Below are 20,704 nucleotides of genomic sequence, written 5' to 3'. Positions count from 1 at the left end.
GCCATGGTGCTCGTCCTACAGAGGGGTCTGACAACGCAGTGAGCTCTTTTCCAGGGAGTGGCTCACAGGAGTGACAATCCTCAGAGTGCACAAGAGTGTGAGCTCCGGTCACACCGGGACACAACTCTAAGGACCTGGGCTAGAATTCCAAGTAGCTGAGAACCTCAGGCAGATCATACGCCTCTGCAGCATAGTCCTCCAGTCTGCATAACGCCAGTGACTATAGTGCCTGCCTCACCCTTGACCATGACAGGGGAAGTGCTCACCTGTGGGCCTGTCCTAAGGCAAGACCTTTGTAACCGCTAACTTCCGCAGTTACCATTAACATCCTCAACAGATACGCACGTGGTGGAGAGGAAGGCAACCTTTCAAAGAACTGAATGTTCCACCCCATACTTTAGAGGAGAGTCTATGCTCTAGGACTACGTAACCCTTGGCCTGAACATCAATTCTGCCACTAACCAGCTGTGTGACCTTGGGTAAGTCATTCTACCTTCGTTTCCTCATCCGTAAAATGGGCCCAAATGTGCGTTTCATAAGGCCACTGGGAGGCCTATGTCAGCTGCTGGGAGAGGGCTGCCCACACAGCACCTGTCCCTCTGCTGTGCTCGGCAGGTGCTTGCAGGGCGTCTACTTCAAGCTGGTCATGACGCCACATCGTATACTCTGCCACTGACAAGGCGCCTTGCCACACTCACCTTGAAGCTGGGCAGGCACTAGCTTTGGACCAAGTCACCAAGCCCTTCATAAATCCCGTACCTTTCCCGGCGTTTCTTGGAGGCAGTGGAGGGGCCTCTGCAGTCGGTGACGTGGGCAAGTCTGTGCTTGTGGAGGCGAAGATCTGGTTGGTGAAGGCGCCATAGGAGAGCCGCTGCTTGTCCCTCGGGGTGCTGAAGCCTGGCAGGGCCAGCTTGTCCTGCGGGGAGACACTGGACGAGTGGCAGAAGCTCTGAGGCCTCGGGGAGCGTTCCTTCTTGATGGGGCTCGGCTGGCAGAGAAAACAACAGGGTGAGAGGGCAACCAGGGACTACCGTTCAGGTTTTGGGGAACCTCGGCAGGGTGCGCTCATCGGCAACCGGGGTCAGCCACAGTGACGGCCTGATAGCCATGACCCAGTGCAAGGGAAGGATCCTAGTGGCCCATTTCTGCCTCTTTGGCCAGGGCCACACAGCGAGACATGGGTCAGAGTGAGCAGCAACATTCAGAAGTGTAAGGTCACAGACAGTGTCACTCTGAGCGAACAGACCTTCTTATTCGTGGACAGCTGGAGGAGATTCCCACCTATCTGTAACACAGTAAGTTGTCTTCCTTCCCTGCTCACCCCTGAAATGTCAACATTCTCAGTCCTCAGTCTTTTTTCATTTCACATCCTCCTGGAAAGTAAACTCATCCAAACCTGTGCTTCACGCTTTAGCTGCCCACATGCTGATGACCCACATGACTGTCAGTGCGACCTCAACCTCCTGGGGCCCACGCCCATCTCAGTGGCCTCTGAAGCACCCCTGCTATTTACATTCCTGGTCAACGATATCCCAACCCACTCACTTTCCAAGGCAGGGGCCTCTGGGTCATCTTTGTCCCCTCCCTCACCACTCACAACCAGAGCCAACGTGTCCTGCACGGCAACTGCGGAACACCCCTCAAACCCACTCCTCATTCAGGCGCTCACCACCGCCTACTGATGCACTAGCCTCCCAAATGGTCCCTTCACCCCAGTTTCTTTCCACTCCAGCCCATTCTCTACTCAACTGCCAGAGCTGTAGGAAACCTTGTCTCTTGACAATAAACTTTTCTGACTTCTTCCTGCTCACAGGATAAAGGATACAACAGGCCCACAACGCCCTTCCCATGTGGTCCGTGTGCCTGCAGGACAGCCCTTGTTTGTCCCTCCCCAGCTCACGTGACTGCACCCACACAATGGCTTCTAACTTCCTCAGACATCCCAGGCCACATCATCAGCCCTCGCCTTGGCACAGGTTCCTCTCCCTGGAACACTGTACTCCTCCCCACTGCCTTGTCTGGCAAGCTCCTACCTAAGCTTAGAAAGCCACCTCAAACACTATTTCCTTAACAAGGGCTCCCTTGCTTGCCAAGGCGGAGGTGGTTGCTCTGTGCTTTAGAGACCACTCGGGGCTTCCCCCAACCTCATGTCATGGTGCCTGCCTCACTGCTTTACAACCTAGTAACTCTCGGGTCTGCCTTCTCTTGAAGTGCTTAGGGTCTTGAGACATTCCCTATTTCCTGCCTGGCACAGAGCAAATGCCCAATACACATCCTATGAATAAAACAAACAAGCCTTCAGAGGGTGAGAACCACCCAGACGGTCAGACAGAACTGGGTTTATACAAGAACACACCTCCGAGGTAACGGAGGTAAAACGCTTAACGCTGCCCACTGAACACTTAAGGACCCGGTAAGTGACAACTGCTCCATGTCCCTTATTAATTAGCTCTCAGGTGGCAAACTCTGTGCTCCGTAAGGATCAAAGAGCAAAGAAAGTGGTCCTGGTCAGGTTGTGAGACTGACACGAGCCTCACGAAGAACACATCTTTCTGCACAGCCTGGGAAACTGGAGGAAGCGCTCAGGAATGCAGGCGCCAGGCACACTCACCTTGTCATCCAGGTCATCGTCACTCTCATCCATCTCCTCCTGCCGAAGATTCCACTCGTACTCCACGTGGACGTGGGGATTGAACTTGCCGCATTTGGCCTGGGAGAGCTGGAATAACAGCAGGTGTGCGTGATTTTAAGGAAAACATCAAAGCACCAACATGATACAGACATTGAGCAAACCCCCCTATTCCTGGTTAAAAGCTCATCATCAGTAGCTGTTCTGTAGTAAAACTAACTACACAGCAGGGTTACCACAGGATAGGCTCAGGGGGAACCGCACCCAATCCAGGCACAGCCTTCTCTGTGCTTCACTTGATGTCTCTCCAATATAAAGAGCTTCTTAAAATTATTAAAATGAGTAATAAACCACAAATTCCTAGCTGAAAGGTATTATCAGAGTCAGTGTTAGGTAAGAGGTAGAGCTTAGACTCAGACAGTTACAGTTCAATGCACAGCCCACTACTCTCTTTTGTGAAATGGGCAAGGATAACCACCTCGAAGGACTGTTGTCAGAATAAAACAGGAAAATTGCCAGGCTTGGAACCTCACACATCCTCACACATCTGCGGAACCTCACACATCCTCACACATCTGCAGAACCCCAAGGGGATGTCACTTTTCCTTCCTACCTCAGCCACTGCTCAGCGAGGAGACTCGTGCTGAGCTAGGGCCAGGCTTACAAAGCGAGAACTCCCAGCCTTGCCGGCTGACAGAGTGAACCCCGACTCACGGCTCCTGTTTCAGCAGCACCGTGCTCCGTAGGGTTGTCATGGCTGTGACCCGCTCAGAGGCACATCAACAGCCCTTTCTTCCGAGGTGCTTCTGTGTGGCACCAACTTTTCAGTGAGCAGCCACACCCTTAAAAATGTTGGTGTCACCCAGGGATGCCCATCAGCAAGAACTCGGGGCAAGAAAAGGCGAGTGTGTGCGGGAGGTGAGGGAGCAGTGTACCTGACATCCTGAAAAGCACTGCACTCTGAACTCTATCGGCCCCACCTTCACAACTGGCTTCCCAAGTAACTCTTTGCTGTGAAGCTACAGACAAGGCCAGTGGTCTGGTGAACAAAAAGCATGACCTCCACCCACAGCCTGTCTAGTAACAATATCTCTCAAAATGCCTTTCAGTTCCTCTGCCACACCTGCCCCCAAAGACGTGGCCACCCCAGTGTGGCCGGAGTGTCTTTAGCCAGTGTCCAGACACATGAACCGGCTCCTCTGATCTCCAGGTGCACTTTCACAGAAGGCCTCTGTAAGCCCTGGCTGTGGAACCACTCTCCCGCTCCATCTCTCTTACCAGATCTTCACACTGAGTGGCTTTTAGTCTCTTTGCTAGGTCCAGGGCAGTTTCTCCAGCCTGGTTGACTGAAACAGGGGAAAGGTAAACTGCATAAGTGAACTGTGAAGCTAGATCTCGAAAAGGTGAGGAATGACAATCCAACTACAACGTAACGCCCGTGGCCGCCCTCTTACCAATATCCACGGTGGGCTTGCCCCGGAGAATCAGCTTCAGACACTCCGGCTTCCCGTGCATACTGCAGTAGTGCAGAACTGTGTTTCCCAGGGCAGTCTGCTTATCCAGGTTCCCACTGGAAAATCACGGTATTATTAGCAGAAATTATACTACTATTTAAAACCACCAAAGAATCAAACCAAACCCGCTGCCATCGAGTCAATTCCGACTTACAGAGATCCCTACTGGGAACTTGGTGGCGTATTGCCTAAGGCATTTGACTGCTAACCAGAAGGCTGGTGGTTCGAACCCACCAGACACTACCTGGAAGGAAGACTGGGCAATCTACTTCTGTAGAGATTCTGCCTTGGAAACCCAAGGAGGGGTCACTATGAGTTGGATTTGACTTGATGACAATGAGTTTTTTCTTTTTTTAAATCAGGTTTCTGAGGCAGTAAATTTTTATGGAAGCAGACTGCCTAGTCTTGCTTCCGCAGAGTGGCTGGTGAGTTTGAACTACCAACCTTTTGGTTAGCAGTCAGATGCCTTAGTCACTGTGCTACCAAAAAACCAAACCTACAGATGAACTATTTATTTCTACTACTGCGGTGTAGTAAATTACTTAGTGTGGCTTTTCTACCCATAAGTCTTTGTAAACTCTAAGGTGGGAATTGCTATTAGCTACGGAGGAGATCCTGATTTTAAAGTCGCCCACCTGGGTTATTTCTGTTGGGCGTGGCACAACACAATGTTCTGGGAAGTTCCCACTCTCTCTCACGTGCTTAGGGTTCTGATGCTGTGATTGGCTAGTTTGACCACCCTTCCAGGCTCAAAAGGAGGCCTCCTGGAGGCAGAACTCTGACTGCTGGTGGAGGAAGACGTGCTGCCAAAAGAGACATGCACCCCTGAAAGAGACACGTGCTGCTGGGAAAGAGCTGAAAGAGACACGCATCACTGAGTGAGACACCGAGGGACCAGCACTGCTGGAAAAGAGACTGTGAGAGACTCTTGGCTGAGGGACGGTGGGCTGGGAGAGAGACTGAGCGTTCTTCCTGGACTTGAGTTGTAGCCTGGTGCTTCCCTAATAAACCCTGTAATCTGTGAGTTCTGTGTGGCCACTGCAGCGAATTATCGAACCCAGGAGAGAGGTGGTGGGTGTTTTGGGAGAAACGGTTGGAGAAAGGGCTGGAGGGAGGCAGCATGTCTGGCCTTGCAGTAATAGGCCTTGGGTTACTGCTGGTAATCCTGCCTTTCCCTTGTAGGGTTAGAGGAGGTCAGAACTTGTGGCCTCCTTGCCGTTTTAGCAACTACCTAAGTAAGTCAAATCTGAGAACTATTATGAAAATGATGATGTTTCTAATATCACTTCTAATTTTACAAACAATATGTTGTTTTTGTTGTTAAGTGCCGTCGAGTCATTTCCGACTCATAGCGACCCCATGCACAGCAGAACAAAACACTGCCCGATCCCGCGCCAGCTCCATGATCCCTGCTATACTTGAGCCCATCATCGCAGCCACCGTGTCAATCCATCTCCTTGAAGGCCTCCCCCTCTTTCGTCGACCCTCCACCCTACCAAGCATGACATCCTTCTCCAGGGAATGGTCCCTCCTTACAACATGACCAAACTAGGTGAGACGAAGTCTGGCCATTCTTGCTTCCAAGGAGCATTCTGGCTGCACTTCCTCCAGGACAGATCTGTTAGTTCTTTTAGCAGTCCACGGTACTTTCAGCATTCTCCGCCAGCACCACAACTCAAAAGCATCAACTCTTCTTCGGTCTTCCTTATTCATTGTCCAGCTCTCACGTGCATACGAGGCGATTGGAAATATCATGGCTTGTGTCAGGCGCACCTTAGTCCCCAAGGAGACATCCTTGCTCCTCAGCACTTGAAACAGTTCCTTCGCAGTATAGTACATATAAAAACAATAGAGTAATATAAAAACCCAAACCCATTGCTGCCGAGTTGACTGCAACTCACAGCGAGCTTCTGGACAGAGGAGAAAGGCCCCTGTGGTTGCCAAGGCTGTAAACTGCCTGGAAGCAGACTGCCTAATCTTTCTCCAGTGAAGGGGCTGGTGGTCTGAACTGCTGACCTTCTGGTTAGCAGTCTAGTGCTGAACCACTGAGCCATCAGGGCTCCTTAAACGATTGTAGTATTTACTGAGTGCTCCCCATGGGACACACACAGTTTTCTAGCTTTGACCTATACTAATGCATTTAAACTTTACAACTATCCTATGTCTACGTGCCATAGGCCCTGCCTGCCTGGTTCTAAAATCTTGAAACAGACACAGAATTCTGGTATTCAAACCATAGCAGACATTAACATGGCAAGTCCTAACCTTTCTATATAAACTTCTCACTCAAAAAATGAAAGTTAAAAATATACCCTTCTGGACTATCGAACCCCAAATTTTGGGTCCCCTCACAAAGTAAGCTGTGGTAGTTATGTTTGTGTGCCAACTTGGCTGGGCCTGGTTGAGTGGCTGGGTAGCTTGTGGTAGTTATTTCCCATGATGAGACTGGCAATCAACTCCATGGTGGAATCTACCACAAGCAGCTGAGTAGCTGCCTTTGGGATACGGTCTGCTTCCTGCATATAAGGAGAAGTGTTAGGAATGGTCTCTAGCCTACGGCACGCTTGGACCCTGCATGTAGCAGTGTTATTGCTCAGCAGCCTGCCATGCTCTGCCGACCTTGGGACTTAAAATGGACTTGAGTTAAGGACCTGCTGTGTGGTGTGGTAACCGGGACTGTGCCTTTTTACTTGTCAACCTTGAGGCTTCTCAGCCTCAGCAGCTGTCTGAGTAAAGAAAAGCCTCTAGCTCCAGTGGGCCAGGAGCAGGAGGCAGAGCTAGACCCCAAGGTTGAGGGGCTTTCACCCAGCCTCTGGAGCCTGACACTTTGAACTTGGACTTAAAGCCTCCAAATTATAAGAATAAACTCCTGTTTGTTAAGGCCATCCCATTTGTGGTGTATTTCTTGTCAGAGTGGCACTAGGGAACCAGAACAGTAAGCACAGAGCTTTAAATTCCTGGTATTCACCATGATTTTGTAACCAGACTTTCCTTTTAGAGCAGATTTAGGTTCACAGAAAAACTGCACAGAAAATGAGTCCATACATCCCCTGTGCCCTGCACACTGGTTTTCCCATCACTAACATCCTACATTCCTCCAGGACACTGGTTACAAGTGAAGAAACAGTACTGACCCATTATTATTAACTGAAGTTCACAGTTCACATCAGGGTTCACTCTTCGTGTTGCATAGCCATATGGGTTTTTAAAAAATATAATTACTTTATTTATTTTGTTGTTGTTGTGAATATGCACAGCAAGACGTACAGCAGCACCAGTCTGCACACGTCCCCTTAGTGACACTGACAGCACTCTTCAAGTTGTGCAACTATCCGCACCCTTCTTCTCTGGGTTGTTCCCCCCTCATTTACATCCATGCACTGCCCCCCAGCTTTCCAGCCAATCTTGCAAGACGTCATCACCAACTGGGTCCCATACAGATAGTTCTTAAAAGAGCGTAATGCTCAAGGCAGACTTTTTTTTTTTTTTTCATTTTAAACTAGTGAAGCAAACTATCTGGTTTTAAGAAGACTTCAGGGGATATTTCTGGTTAAAGGCTTAAAGATTATCTCAGGGCAACAGTTTGAGGAGTTCATCCAACCTTTGTGGCTCCAGGAAGTTTGGAAAATTTGAAATCCTGTTCTGCATCTTCCCCCCTTTGATCAGGCTTCTTCTACAGCATCTTTGATCGAAATGTTCAGTCATGGCGGCCAAGCAGCACCAGTTCTGGTCTCATGGCCAAAGAAAGAACTGCTCATGGAGGCAATGAGCCACATATTCTACATCCTCCTCCTATTCCCGGCTCTCCTTCTTCCTCTGTTGTTCCAAGTGAACAGAGACCAACAGCGGTGTCTTGGATGGCTTCTTGTAAGCTTTCAGACCCCAGATACTGAACAATGAACTAGACGTGCAACAGAAGCACTGAGCAGGTGAGAAGGCCAGTTAACCAGAATAGTCCATGAAACCATGACCCTTGACCTCCACACCAAGGAACCAAATCCCCTAAGTTTTTGGCTGTCCATCATCAGTCTCAACAGCTGCTACTTTTTTGTGTTGTTGTCATTGTTGTAAATGTACCTATCACACAACTTCTGCCAATTCAGCCTTTTACAGGTGTGCAACTTATTGATGGCAATTACAATCACCAGCTGCAAACTTACCCCTAATGTGGTATTTCTATCACTGTTAACCTCCCTGCTTCTCCCTCTCCCTCCTGCCCCGGTAACCCCTAATAAACTTTGTTCTCTATACAGTTGCCCTTTCTGATCTTTTTATACAAGTAGGTCATACAATTATTGACCTTTTCTCATTGACTTATTTCACTCAGCATGATGTCTTCCAGCTCAATCCACACTGCAATAGCATGTATCAAGACTTCATTTCTCCTACTGGGTGAACAGGATTCCCTTGTATGTATGGACCACCCATCTGCTGGTGGGCAGTTGGGTTGTTTCTACCTTTGGTAACTGTGAATAGTGCAGCAATCAGCACTGGTGTAACAAGCCTCTGCTTTCAAGCTTTTTGAATATATACCTAGTGGTGGGATTGCTGGGTCATATGGAAGTTCATATGGAAGTTCATACAGAAGTCAGCTTCCAGAAATGCAAGCTGGAGTCAGAAGAGGACATGGGATAAGGGCTATCACTGCTGATGTCAGATGGATCTTAGCTGAAAGCAAAGAATACCAGAGTGATGTTTACCTGTGTTTTACCGACTATGCAAAGGCATTTGACTGCATGGATCCTAACAATTATGGGTAACACTGTGAAGAACTGAAATTCCAGAATACTTAATTGTGTTCATGAGAAACCACTACATAAACCAAGAGGCTGTTGTTCCAACAGAACAAGGGAATACTAAATAGCTTAAAATAAGAAAGGGCATGTGTCAGGGTTGGATCCTTTCACCATACTTATTCAATCTATATACTGAACAAATAATCTGAGAAGCTGAACTATATGAAGAAGAATGTGGCGTCAGGATGGGAGGAAGACTCAACCTGCGATATGCAGATGACACAATCTTGCTTGCTGAAAGGGAAGGTGATTTGAAGCACTTACTGTTGAAGATTAAAGACTACAGTCTGCAAAATGGATTACACTTCAATATAAAGAAAAATCCTTACAACTGGACCAATAAGGAGCATCACAATAAATGGAGAACAGATTGAAGTTGTCAAAAGATTTCATTTTACTTGGATCTATAATCAACACTCATGGAGGCAGCATTCAAGAAATCAGATGTCATACTGCGCTGGGCAAATCTGCTGCAAAAGACCTCTTTAGAGTGTGAAGAGCAAAGATGTCACCTTGCAGACTAAGATGCACCTAACCAGGCCATGGTGTTTTCAGTCACCTCACATGCATGTGAAAACTGGACAATGAATAAGGAAGAGCACAGAATTGATGCCTTTGAACTGTGGTGTTGGTGAAGAATACTCAAAATGCCATGGACTGCCAGAAGGTCGAACAAATCCATCCTGGAGGAGGTACAGCAGGAATGGTCCTTAGAAATGAGAATGGCCAGACTTGGTCTCACCTACTTCAGTCGTGTGGTCAGAAGGGACCAGTTCCTGGAGGAGGATGTCATGCTTGGTAAAGTGGAGGGTCAGTAAAGAAGGGGAAGACCCTCAATGAGACGGACAGACAGAGTGGCTGCAAAAATGGGTTCAAGCACAGCAAGGACTGTGAGGATGGCATAGGACTGGGTAGTGTTTCCTTCTGTTGTACACAGGGGCACTATGAGTCGTAATCAACTCGATGGCACCTAACAACAACAACACGGAAGTTTCTAAACCCCATGTGCTTTGACAAATGCACAATGTCATGTGTCTACCACTTCAGTATTATGACAAATTGATTTACTGTGTCACCTATTCCTCCTCCCCCATCTACATGAATGTAAGGGTTCCATCACGTTAATGCGACATTCTGTCATTTTTAAGCTGTAACCTTTCCTATGCTTTTCTGTGTCTTACTACTGACTTGCCTACATTCTAGAACTGAGTACGCATTGATCACCACCCCTTCAATTATTACCACAGATTTATAAACAGCTCTGAAATTGCTGAAGCACTTTCAACATCTTTAAAAAAAAAAAAGGTAATTAATTCCATTTAGCACGGGCTTGTATCAGTATATATGTATATAAATGGCTTCACAGCCTGAAAATCTTCTGTTGTACACCTGAGTGAGTTTGCTTTACATATTTGAAAGTCTCTGATGCAGAGACTATACATAATATTTTCTTTGCTCAGACTAAGTATGAACACAGACCACCTTGTTTTACGCAAATCCAACACACACACAGGGCAACAGCCAATGTGCCAAAATGTTAACAATGACTGCTGAGGGCGAGTAGATGGGTTTTTTTTTTTTTTTTCAACCTGATTCTTAACACTTCAGTATTTTGCAGATCTCTACAAACTGATAATTAAGAAAAACAAACCATGCAAAAATATATTCATCTTACCAAGAGTTTTATCACAGAACTCTGTTAAGTAGCACCCTTAGAATATTTAATATACGATTTTCAAATAATCTTACAAATACTGGCACTGCAGAAAACACAAGATATTTTTGATTTAAAATCTCAGAGATGCCCTAACTTCCTTTCCAACTGGAGTAAAGGACTCCAGGCAGCCATTCCCAAGGCAAGCAGTCTGTGCTTCAGGCAAGTCCGATGACATGCAATTTCTTCCTAGTTTTGAGTCTGAAGCTGCCCTTCTCCAACTTTTACCCACTACTCACTCTCTTTCTGTACTTGGGAGCGCTAAGAAAAGTATCTTTCTTGAATATATGAAAATACACTCGATGTCCCCTCTACATTTTCTCTTCTCCAGAGTAAAACCTATAATGAAAAACCACTCTTAGGTGGGTTCAAATCCACCACTATTTTGCTCCCTCTCCTTGGGGTGAGTTCCAGTGCCCCCCCATAGTCGGACACACAGAGCTGCCCAATGGAGTCCAACACCCGAACCTCCTCTGTACATACTGTACCCCTATTAGTCTGTCCCCACTTGAATTAGCTCTTGGCCAGCCACACATACTGCTGACTTATGCTGAACTTGTCAACAGTGAAAACCCACAGATCTGGGTGACTTGTGCTGTGGTCATCTCTCTTTCAACCTTTCCTCGTGCAGTAGGTTTTGGAACAAAGACAGGATATTACATTTACTCAGAGGCTGGCGTGCTGCCAGATTTTATAAAGAAAGTGGTATTGGAACATAGCCATGCTCGTTTGTTAGCCTATTGTCTACGGCTGATTTTACAGCACAACGGCAGATCTGAATAGCTGCAACAGAGACTGTAGAGCCTGCCAAGCCTAAACTATTCGACTATCTGGCTCTTCACAGAAAAAGTCTCCCGATTCCTGATCTGGACCACTGGTAGCACTGGCCTGTATTAACTTATAAAGCACATACAGGAAAACACAATAGACAAAAAAATCCAACAAAAATCCTACCAGTTTTGTACAAGGAAGTCAACCAAATGGAGAGATGTCTGGTCTGCAGTTCGGACTGCAAGATGAAGGGCTGTCTCCCCCAGCTCCTAGAAAAGGAGAGGATACGTATAGTCAGGGTGAGTGTACGCCCTGGTCTGCCTGCAGCATTGCCGTCTAGTTGATACGTCTCAGTGACCACACAGGATACAGCAGTCCTGCCCCATAGGGTTTTTAAGGCTGTCAATCTTTACGGAAGCAAAGTCCAAACCAAACCCACTGCTGGAGAGTTGACTCCGACTCACAGTGCCGCTGAAGGACAGAGTACAACTGCCCCAGAGGTTTTACAAGGCTGTCAACCTTTACAGATAGCAGACTGCCTCATCTTTCACCAACCTCCTGGGTTGGCAGCTGAGTGCTTTAACCACTGCCATCAGACCAGGGCTCCTGCTTGTTTACATCAGGTGCCCCAAAATAATTACTGCTACCGCTCCCTTTTCACTCTCAAGCTGTTCTTATTTGGACATGGTCACCAATGCACAGCGTTTTCATTATGTGGTGGTACCAAGAAAACGTGCCATCTTTCAACTTGATTTTCCCCATTACCCAACCCCAAATTGTGATTCGGGTGAAAGTTCCTCATTACTTTTATCCTCTGATTTCAGTGAGGTCTCACCTGTCCGGGTTCCAGCAGCGGCTCCATGAGCTCTACCCCCTCTGCATAGACTTGAATTAGTGCAAGTAAATCCCTGGATTTGATGGCCTCCAGCAGCTCATTGAGTTTAGCTGATGAAGATGAGCAGGTCTTCCTAGAGAACCTATGATCTACATACTTGGCAGTGATGTATTCTTTTCGTGCAGTCCTAGAAAAGAGCAAAGCAAACTGAGTGAGGGGCTCCAGTTTTCCAAGAGCTAAGAAATGTTTCCCTTCCCTCTGACAAACACATCTCTTTGAAAAGAGTGATTTTAATTAAGATACACCTCTTTGCAACACTCAAACGAGCTGAATCTTAGACCAAGTTACTACAAGACAGAGTGGAGCAGCTGATGGACAGTCACTAGCATGTGCAGGTGACACACAGTCAAGAAATCAGTGGTCACAGAACACAGCAGATTGTTTCAGCTTGAGCAGCAGCAGGAAAAATGCACATTTACTATTACTCCAAACTTGGTATATAAAGAAATTAACAAATTTAAGAAGTGCGGAAAAAATTCTAAAAGACCAACGAAGTTTTCAGAGCTTCTTGGAAAGGACTTTAGACATTGGATCCAACTCAATTTTATAGGTGAGGAGACTGGGGCCCAAGAGAGAGCAGGGTCCTAATGATATCATCTGACATTCTGGATCCAGCTATGCCTGAACTCATCCTTTGAATTTCCCAATTATGTAAACCAATTAAGTAAATGGGCTTTGGCTTCAAATCCTACTTCTACAGCAAGTCATGTGAGTGACCTCAGGCAGACCATTTAATTCCACGGGCCTCAGTTCTATCATCTGAAAATGGGGCTCACACCTCACTGCACATTCTGAATGAAGGACTGTCCAGCACGTGGCTTGTGCTCTCCTTCCCACAAGGCTCTACCGTGAGGGACTAACATTTCTGGCTCAGTAACAGCCCCTCCACGTGTGACAGCTGCCAACTCCCACAACTCACAGCCAAGCAGCACCGTAACTGACCACGCAGGTGCCGTTTCCTTTCTCCTGGGATTGGCAGTGGAAAGGGCTGACCTGGTCGATGGTGACACCCAGGCTTTGCTCTCTTGCCAACCCACTGGCTGGGTGCAGTGACTCTGCTAAGTACCCAAGATCTTCCACTCATGGGCTGTCTTCATGCCCAGGTGGAGGTCCGTTTGGGACAGCTACAGCCTGCTGAACTGGAAGATGTTCCCACAGGGTTGAGAGGCCTAAGCCTGGCTCCGAGTCTCTTGCTGAGTGTGACTTTCAGAAAGTCTATCAGTGGCTACTGTGACGGTTAGGGGATCAGACTTAAGCATTAAGTGACTGACTCAAGGCTGGTGTCATTTGCTATCTATGTGACCCTGTGCCAGTCATGTTCCCTGTGTGCGCTTCAATTTCCTCACCTGTAAAACGCTGCCATCACACCTGCCTTACTCACTACTTTCCAGGGAGGAAAGAGGACAGGTATTGGTTATAAGTTCATTTGAGAGCTTCCTTCGAGTGTTAGTCAAGAGGGCAGAACTGGGAGTAAGGTGGCACCTTTCAGGGATGTCAAGCATAGACAAGCGTTTGCATGCAGAAAGCTGGCAGGGCATGTAGGCTGCCATTAACGTCACAGCCTTTCTCCATTCCAAAGCCGCCTCAGATCACTCAAGCTGGCATTAATTCCTTTCCTCCTATTCACTCGAAACATTTAAAAAACGTTTTAAAATGTAAATTCAATTAAAAATTTTTGAGTAGGTTACTAGATTCACATGGCTCAAAAACAAAAATGAAATAAAAAGTGCTGAGATGTCTCTTGCCTGAGCAAGCACTTGCATTTATTTTCCCTGTTTCTTTAAGTAAACACAAATCCAAACAAAACTTCATGCTCACACAGTCTTCACTATGCAAAGCAATTTAGTTTCTAAGTTCAGACACCAAGTAGAAAGAGTTCAAAAACGAGGGATTTTTCAGCACATTAGCCAAAATTCTCGTGCCTGGGTTTGGACAGTGAGTCTGGATCGAGTGGGATACTCTGCCCTATCTCAAAGGCAGTATACTTTGTACAGTGTGTTGCACCTTGTTTTTTTTTTTAAAACAAACAAACAAACAAACAGAGTAGAATATCCTGGAGGTGGTTGTCTCAAATCAGAACACAGACACCTGTCTTATTCTTTTTCACACCGTACAGCATCCATTGTGTGGCCACACACTGTATAATCACAGGCCTAGAGATGAATACTTGCTTCGTCTCCTAGTCTTTTCTGCTGCAGTTGAGGAATTGACTCTGCAGCGTGGGATTGCTGAGTCAAAGGGAAACACATTTATGATCTGACAGATGTGGCCACTTTGCCCTTCATGGAGAGTGTACCATCCTGTACTGCCACCAGCAACGTTTGTGAATGTTGGTTTCCCCACATTCTTGCTGAGTGGGTTGATGAGCATTTCGATTTTTGCCAATGACAGGAATCTCGTTGCCTTTGTGTGTCCCATGTTTGTCACAGCATGCCATGGTTCAGAATCACTGTCCTCATGAAGGTCTCGTCTCTGCTGAGCCGGTGCTCAGCTGCAACTACCTAAAGGGAAGGTGAGGACGAACAGTACGTGCCACCCAGAAATCTATCTCAAAGTCCCTTCTTTCTCTGCTTTTTCCAGATCCTGGGGTCTTTTCTGGGAAAAAAAATACTATAACCACTCAGTACTTTCTCTACAAGGGCAGGAAAACAATTACAGAATGAGAAAGAGCTCAGTCTATTAGAAATACTTACATGTCACTCGAAGGGGTGGGTTTTGGTGAGGGGCTGGGTAAGTTTGCTTCCATAATATCATTAAAACTATTATTTCCTACATTCTTGGCCAGCTGTAACATAAACAAAACACAATAAAGTAAACTCTTACAACTCGTGTAAAAGTGTCTAATATTTGCTTTTGAGATTTCTGAGTTAGAGTACTCCCTCACTTAGAACACAAACCATCCCTCAATCTGGTCAACAAATGTTTAGTGAGTGCCTACTGTGTGCCAGGCACGGAAACTTTGAGTGCTGGAAAACTAAGTTCCCTACCTGCAGCAGCTCATGGGACTAGACCACTGACAAGACAATTGGCGAATTTTAAAAATACACGACAAATGCTAGAATAGAACAAGACCATGGTCCTACACACAAAAATCACCAGGGCTTCCATGTCTAGGATTACGCAGAGCATGTTCCACACATGAATTGAGGATGAAAATTTTATTAACAGCAATAGCTTTTCAACCACCATCACGTTAGACTGACTCACAGTGGACAGAAAAGAATGTTGGATTTCATTATATTCAGGGTACAAATTAAGATGCTGCAGCCACTAATAGAGGGGCCCCAGTAAGCATTTTGCTTCTGGGTTCAAATGACTCTCCCATGAAGGTTCATCCTGAAGGTCGTCTGGTCATTCAGATAATCTTGGGATAAATTTGCCAGGTCTGGGAAACATTCATGCAACCAGGTCTTTGGAGATGAACACTCTGTGGAGTGTACTGCACATCAAGTGGTCAGGGCCTGGGCCCTCCCTACTCTTAGCTGTCAAATGGGTTTCGTCAATACAAGCGACACCGCTGGTGGAGTGGCATGGGAGATGAAGTGACACGTGTCCACGCTAAAGAAGAGTGTGGTTCCCAGCGGGTCTGAGCTTGCCCTCCACAATCCAGAAAAATGAACTAGGGAGCTGGGTGCCAGCAATCAAGCCGCTCACATGAGACAAGACCCATCAGTGCTTAACGGATGCTCAGATGACAACGGCTGCTGATGGTGACAACTGCACTGACGTCTTGGCTCTGCTCCTGACAAGGGTGGTGATAAAGCTAGGTTTTCAGGTTCACTCAGGTTCTGAATTGAAGTCTTGGCTCAAGAGCCCTGCTTCACTTCAAGAAAATTTCCTCCTAGGTATTAAAGACTCACCCAGTGCACCAGGTCAAAATGATGCAAGATGGGGCTCTTGACCAAAGACATTATAGAGCTTTCCCTTCTTTTATTTGGTTTTTTGGTGGGTGACAATTTAGCTTGTACCTAATGAGGGCTCTAGAGTTGGATAAATCAAGGTTAAGTGTTTCTCACTCTTTTCTGTATTACACTGCTGAGCATTACCAACTGCACACATACATTTATCCCCTTATTACCTAAAGAATTAGGAGTAACCGGTTTATGATGGAATCTCTGGGTGGTATCAATGGTTAGCAGGCTTGGCTACTAACAGAAAGGCTGACAGTTCTAGTCTATCCTGAGGCACCTTGGAAGAAAGCCTTGGCAACCAACTTGTAAAAAATCCGCCACTGAAAACCCTGTGGAGCCTAGTTCTACCATGATACACGTGGGGTTACCGTGAGCTGAAATCAACTAGACGGCACCTGGATACTGGTTGGTCTTAAGACAACAGCTAACAGGTCCCTCCCAATTCATATACATTTTTACAAACTTGCAAACAGTAAAATAAAATTGAGGAACACTGTTCAGTCAGCCACTAGATAAAGTGAGTATGAGTGTTCAGCCCCTAAGCCCCTTACTGCAATTACTGTGAATTATATAAAAATGAATTCCTAAAGGAATGGCTTTGAAGCAGCTCAGCCCAGAAGAAGAGAGGCAGTTTAGTTGAGCGGAGTTCTGACTTGCTAACTACAGAAACGCATGGCTCATCACTCCTTCAAACAGGAAATGGAAAAGAGTCGATGCTGCTGTCACAACAATGACATTTTAAAGGTCTATGCAAATTAACTAAGTTCAGAAATCAGAGTTCTTTGTATTCAGCAGGAAAACAAAGAAAATAAAGCAATATAATATATATTCATGATAATAAACAAATTCTTTTCAAAGTATGGTAACTACTTACCAAGAGTTCAGAAGTTCCTAATTTGTCTAGTTCCAAAGACTGAATGCGAGAAATATGAACTCCCATTTCCCTATGGATGCCAGAACATTCTATACAGGTCAAAATACCCAAGTTGGTTGAAAGCCAGGTAGGTTCTGTGGAAAGAATTGTGAAGACAATGAAGTAAGTGAGACATCTAACTTTAGTGCGCCAACTATGAAGAAACTAACAGCAGAAGAACTTATTAAGGATTACGAGGTAAAGATTTAAAGGGAGAAATGGATGCTTATGGTTTACCCCGAGGGGCTAATAGGACAAATGAAGACCTTGATAAGAGGAAAAGGTCTGGTGAGACAGATGTTTAAAAATTCTTCTTTAATACTGAAATGAAAACAAAATTAAGTGTTGTGTCCTTGTGAAGACGTGAGAAGACTTTTCTACAAGGTCCCAGGAAAATCCTGAGGCACCAAGAGGGGGTTCCCTTATCCCCACCACCATCTCCCAGTGATGGACTGAGGCCCTGCAAGTGCCTCTCCCAAGGGCCTGGCTTCCACAGCTGTCACTAACCTCCAAGCTACAAGTCACACTGACTCATCACTCTTGGTCACAGCTACTCCACAATGTGCCTCTTGGTAACAAGACAGCTGGAAATACTGAACACCAAATGGTCCCAAGACCCAAGGCTTCTTTACAACCCTGAACAGTGGGAACAATTCTTTCAACGTTACTAAAAGCTTCCAGCCTTGCTCTGCACAGTGCTCGTGGAGCTTACTGAACGGGACCTTACAGGGGGCAGCATTTTGGCAGGTGAGCCTCTAGGGAGAGGAGGCGGCGGCTTTCCAGGTGGAGCAAACGGCACGGGGAAGAGACACTGAGGTGGGAACACGCAGGGTGGGAACACGCAGGGTGGGAACAGGGGCTGTGTGACTGTGTCTCTAAGTGTGTCCACCGGGAGGTAAGGTTTTAAAACAACCCACTCAGCTCAGAGTCTCTGGGGAAGAGAGGAAGTCTAAGGAGCAGCTCAGGTTGGGGACAAGGACCTGAGGAGCCGCAGTCACAGCAGACGTCATTCCCAGGGAGCCGCTGGACGTCCTCAATGATGGCTTTTGTCAGATCTTCCAGGCTGTTCTCCCCAGTGCTCTGCTCCCCGCGGAAGGCCATGGTGAGCGCCTCCTCTTTGCTGTTGGTCAGCACGGATATCCATCTGTCGTCAAGAACACAAGTGGGAGGAGGCCGTTATCAGCAACAGACCACCGTGCTCCCTTCACGGCCACACATCTGTTCATCAAGAACTTCCAAGAGACCAGACCAGAAAGTAAGGAAAAAACGAAAACAAAAAAACTAAACCTGAAAGAAAGAGACAGAGTTAAAGAGTAAGGAGCCACACCCAGGAGAAAATGAGAGGGATGAGAGCAAAGAGATGGGAGAGGTCTATTCCTGGGACGACGACGACGCGCATACACCTGGGCTCTGAACCGCTTCATTCTGGTTTGAGGGTTGCGTTTCCACCCCAGCTACGCTGAACCAGCACCTCCATTTTAAATCTACAGACATTTCAGTGTCTATATAACAATCACCCGGGGATCTCATTAAACTGCAGATTTTGACTCAGTACCTCAGGGTGGTGGAAATGCCAACTCCCAGCAGGGGGTCGAACTGGATTGAACCAGTTCTAGGCCAGGCATAAATACACAAGGTGTTCTGTCCATCTGGGCAGAATAAAGGACTAGGAAATGCCAAAACGAAGAGGGCTTGGCGAGGGCCAACCCCCCTCCCCACCACAAGGATGAGAGAGAGATGGATAGAAGCCTAGAACGAAAGCGGAGCAGAAGCCATCTGCTGTGTAGACCCGTGTGAGCAGAGGAACTTGAAAAGGAAAACACAGGGTACTTCAGCAGCAGTCACAAAAACGTATGCTTCCGAGAAAGGTTATCAATGTGGGAATGTGATGCCCAGGATCAGAGATAGAAAGCACGGGCTACTGAATGACATGTTCATCGTGACCATGACGTGCACCAAACGAAGCAACACTCTGCCACCAACCGATGCAAGAGGCAACCCGAATACCCAACATGGGCTGATGAAATCAGTCAAGCAGGGTGCAACCGTGTGTGGAACATGCAAGCACTCATTAAAGTAAAAACTTTCTAATAATTTTTTGGATGATGTTGAAGGGTTAAAGGGTTCCTTCCATTGCCCCCACCTGCCTCAAGGACAGACAGCAAACAAATGGCCTTTACAATGTAACATTCTGTGAAATGAACAGGAAAAGAAACACCTGTTATATGATATGGACAAATTTAAAGATATGCATGTATTACGTTTTGTTTCGGGGAGGAAAGCAAGCTAGGAGGAAATTTACCAAAATGGTAAAATAATGGTGTTCTCTGAGCAGATTTCTGCAGGAAAAACTGAAGGACAGATTGCGTGACTCTGTGCCTTTCTATGATGCTCCAAATCTATAATAAGCCTGTACTACTCTTATGAACAGAAGAAAGTGAACACGCAGTTGTGAACCTTCCTTTGTGCTCATCTGCTACGTGTACCCTGGACAGCTAAGAGCGACTATCAACAGGTAATACAGACATTCTAAACCCAGTCTTTCTATTTATGGTATTCCGTAGATGAGACGGATGTAAAACAAAGCACTACCTACAAAAGGTTTTGAGTAAGAAATAGTGACAGCAATGAGAACTGAAAACCAAACCCAACTCCTTGGAGTATGTGAACTGCAAGTCACACCTTTGACTCTAGGTGGCACTCACCTTCAGCAGGTTGCAAGCATTATTGGTACAACTTTTCTACTTAGTGATGCAGAAGATGCAACACTACTACACCAACAGTCTAGAAATGGGGTATTTAATAACGTTTAGAGAAAATGGTATTCTCCTTAAGCTGTAAACAGTTTGAATTAAACCACTCAAGGAACTCTGGGGTTCCACAGGGTTGATCATGGAGCATTTGATTAGTGACACGAATGTAACTGGGTTTTGCATTTTGACCATAGTCTGCTTTCCTCAGACACTGTGACATTTTGACTCTAATAGGGAAATCAGAGTGAGGGTACCTACCACCACCACCACCGACCAGTATCTTCTGCATGCTGAGAACTTTCTGAAATGTAATCTTCCAACAAGCCTCAGAGCTGACATTTGCAATCTTGCACAGATGAGGGAACTGAAGCTCAGAGAGGCTGAAGGACTTGCCCAAGGTCCTACACCTGCACTGGTGTGTCAGACCTGGGGTGGAAGACTTCTGAGATGATTCCCTGTCTAGGGTTCCTTCCATTACCCCCACCTGCCTCTTTACTGAAGAGCAGACAGCAAACAAATGGCCTTTACAAGTTTCTCATGATAACCAGGAAATGCAATTTAAAGGAAGAAACAATTCAGATTTGTTCAAATGGCATGGCTACATTTCAATACCCACGTAACAGCCACATGTCGTCTTTCTTAGTCCTGGCAGGCGGCAGGAAAGAGGAGGAAATACAGACAGCATGGGACTGGCAATAATATAAAAAAGAAAAGAAAAGGCTGGGGGGTGGGCAGTGCTGCAGCATACTGTGCCTACCCGGGGAGGTGAGTGCCAGGCTTCAAACCCTGGGATGTGTGATACCAAATC

At 46.4% G+C, this 20,704-nt stretch overlaps 1 protein-coding gene across 1 annotated transcript in view; it reads right to left on the bottom strand.

Annotated features, from left to right (window-relative positions):
• Positions 1–20,704, bottom strand: part of ASAP1 (ArfGAP with SH3 domain, ankyrin repeat and PH domain 1) — a 311,506-nt gene that overhangs the window by 37,428 nt on the left and 253,374 nt on the right. The window contains exons 15-23 of the mRNA XM_042780911.1: positions 18,124–18,287; positions 17,105–17,238; positions 15,013–15,104; positions 12,260–12,446; positions 11,608–11,693; positions 4,084–4,199; positions 3,908–3,975; positions 2,612–2,719; positions 760–988 (exon numbers count right to left, since the gene is read on the bottom strand). Coding sequence (XP_042636845.1) covers positions 760–988; positions 2,612–2,719; positions 3,908–3,975; positions 4,084–4,199; positions 11,608–11,693; positions 12,260–12,446; positions 15,013–15,104; positions 17,105–17,238; positions 18,124–18,287 — 1,184 coding nt within the window. The remainder of the gene's footprint in view (positions 1–759; positions 989–2,611; positions 2,720–3,907; positions 3,976–4,083; positions 4,200–11,607; positions 11,694–12,259; positions 12,447–15,012; positions 15,105–17,104; positions 17,239–18,123; positions 18,288–20,704) is intronic.

The sequence above is a fragment of the Orycteropus afer genome, unplaced genomic scaffold (assembly GCF_000298275.1).
Source record: "Orycteropus afer afer isolate SDZICR_OR568_19922 unplaced genomic scaffold, OryAfe1.0 scaffold00069, whole genome shotgun sequence".
Taxonomy (NCBI): Eukaryota; Metazoa; Chordata; class Mammalia; order Tubulidentata; family Orycteropodidae; genus Orycteropus; species Orycteropus afer.
Note: the sequence above shows the minus strand (reverse complement) of the source record. Positions and strands in the feature narration are given on the sequence as shown.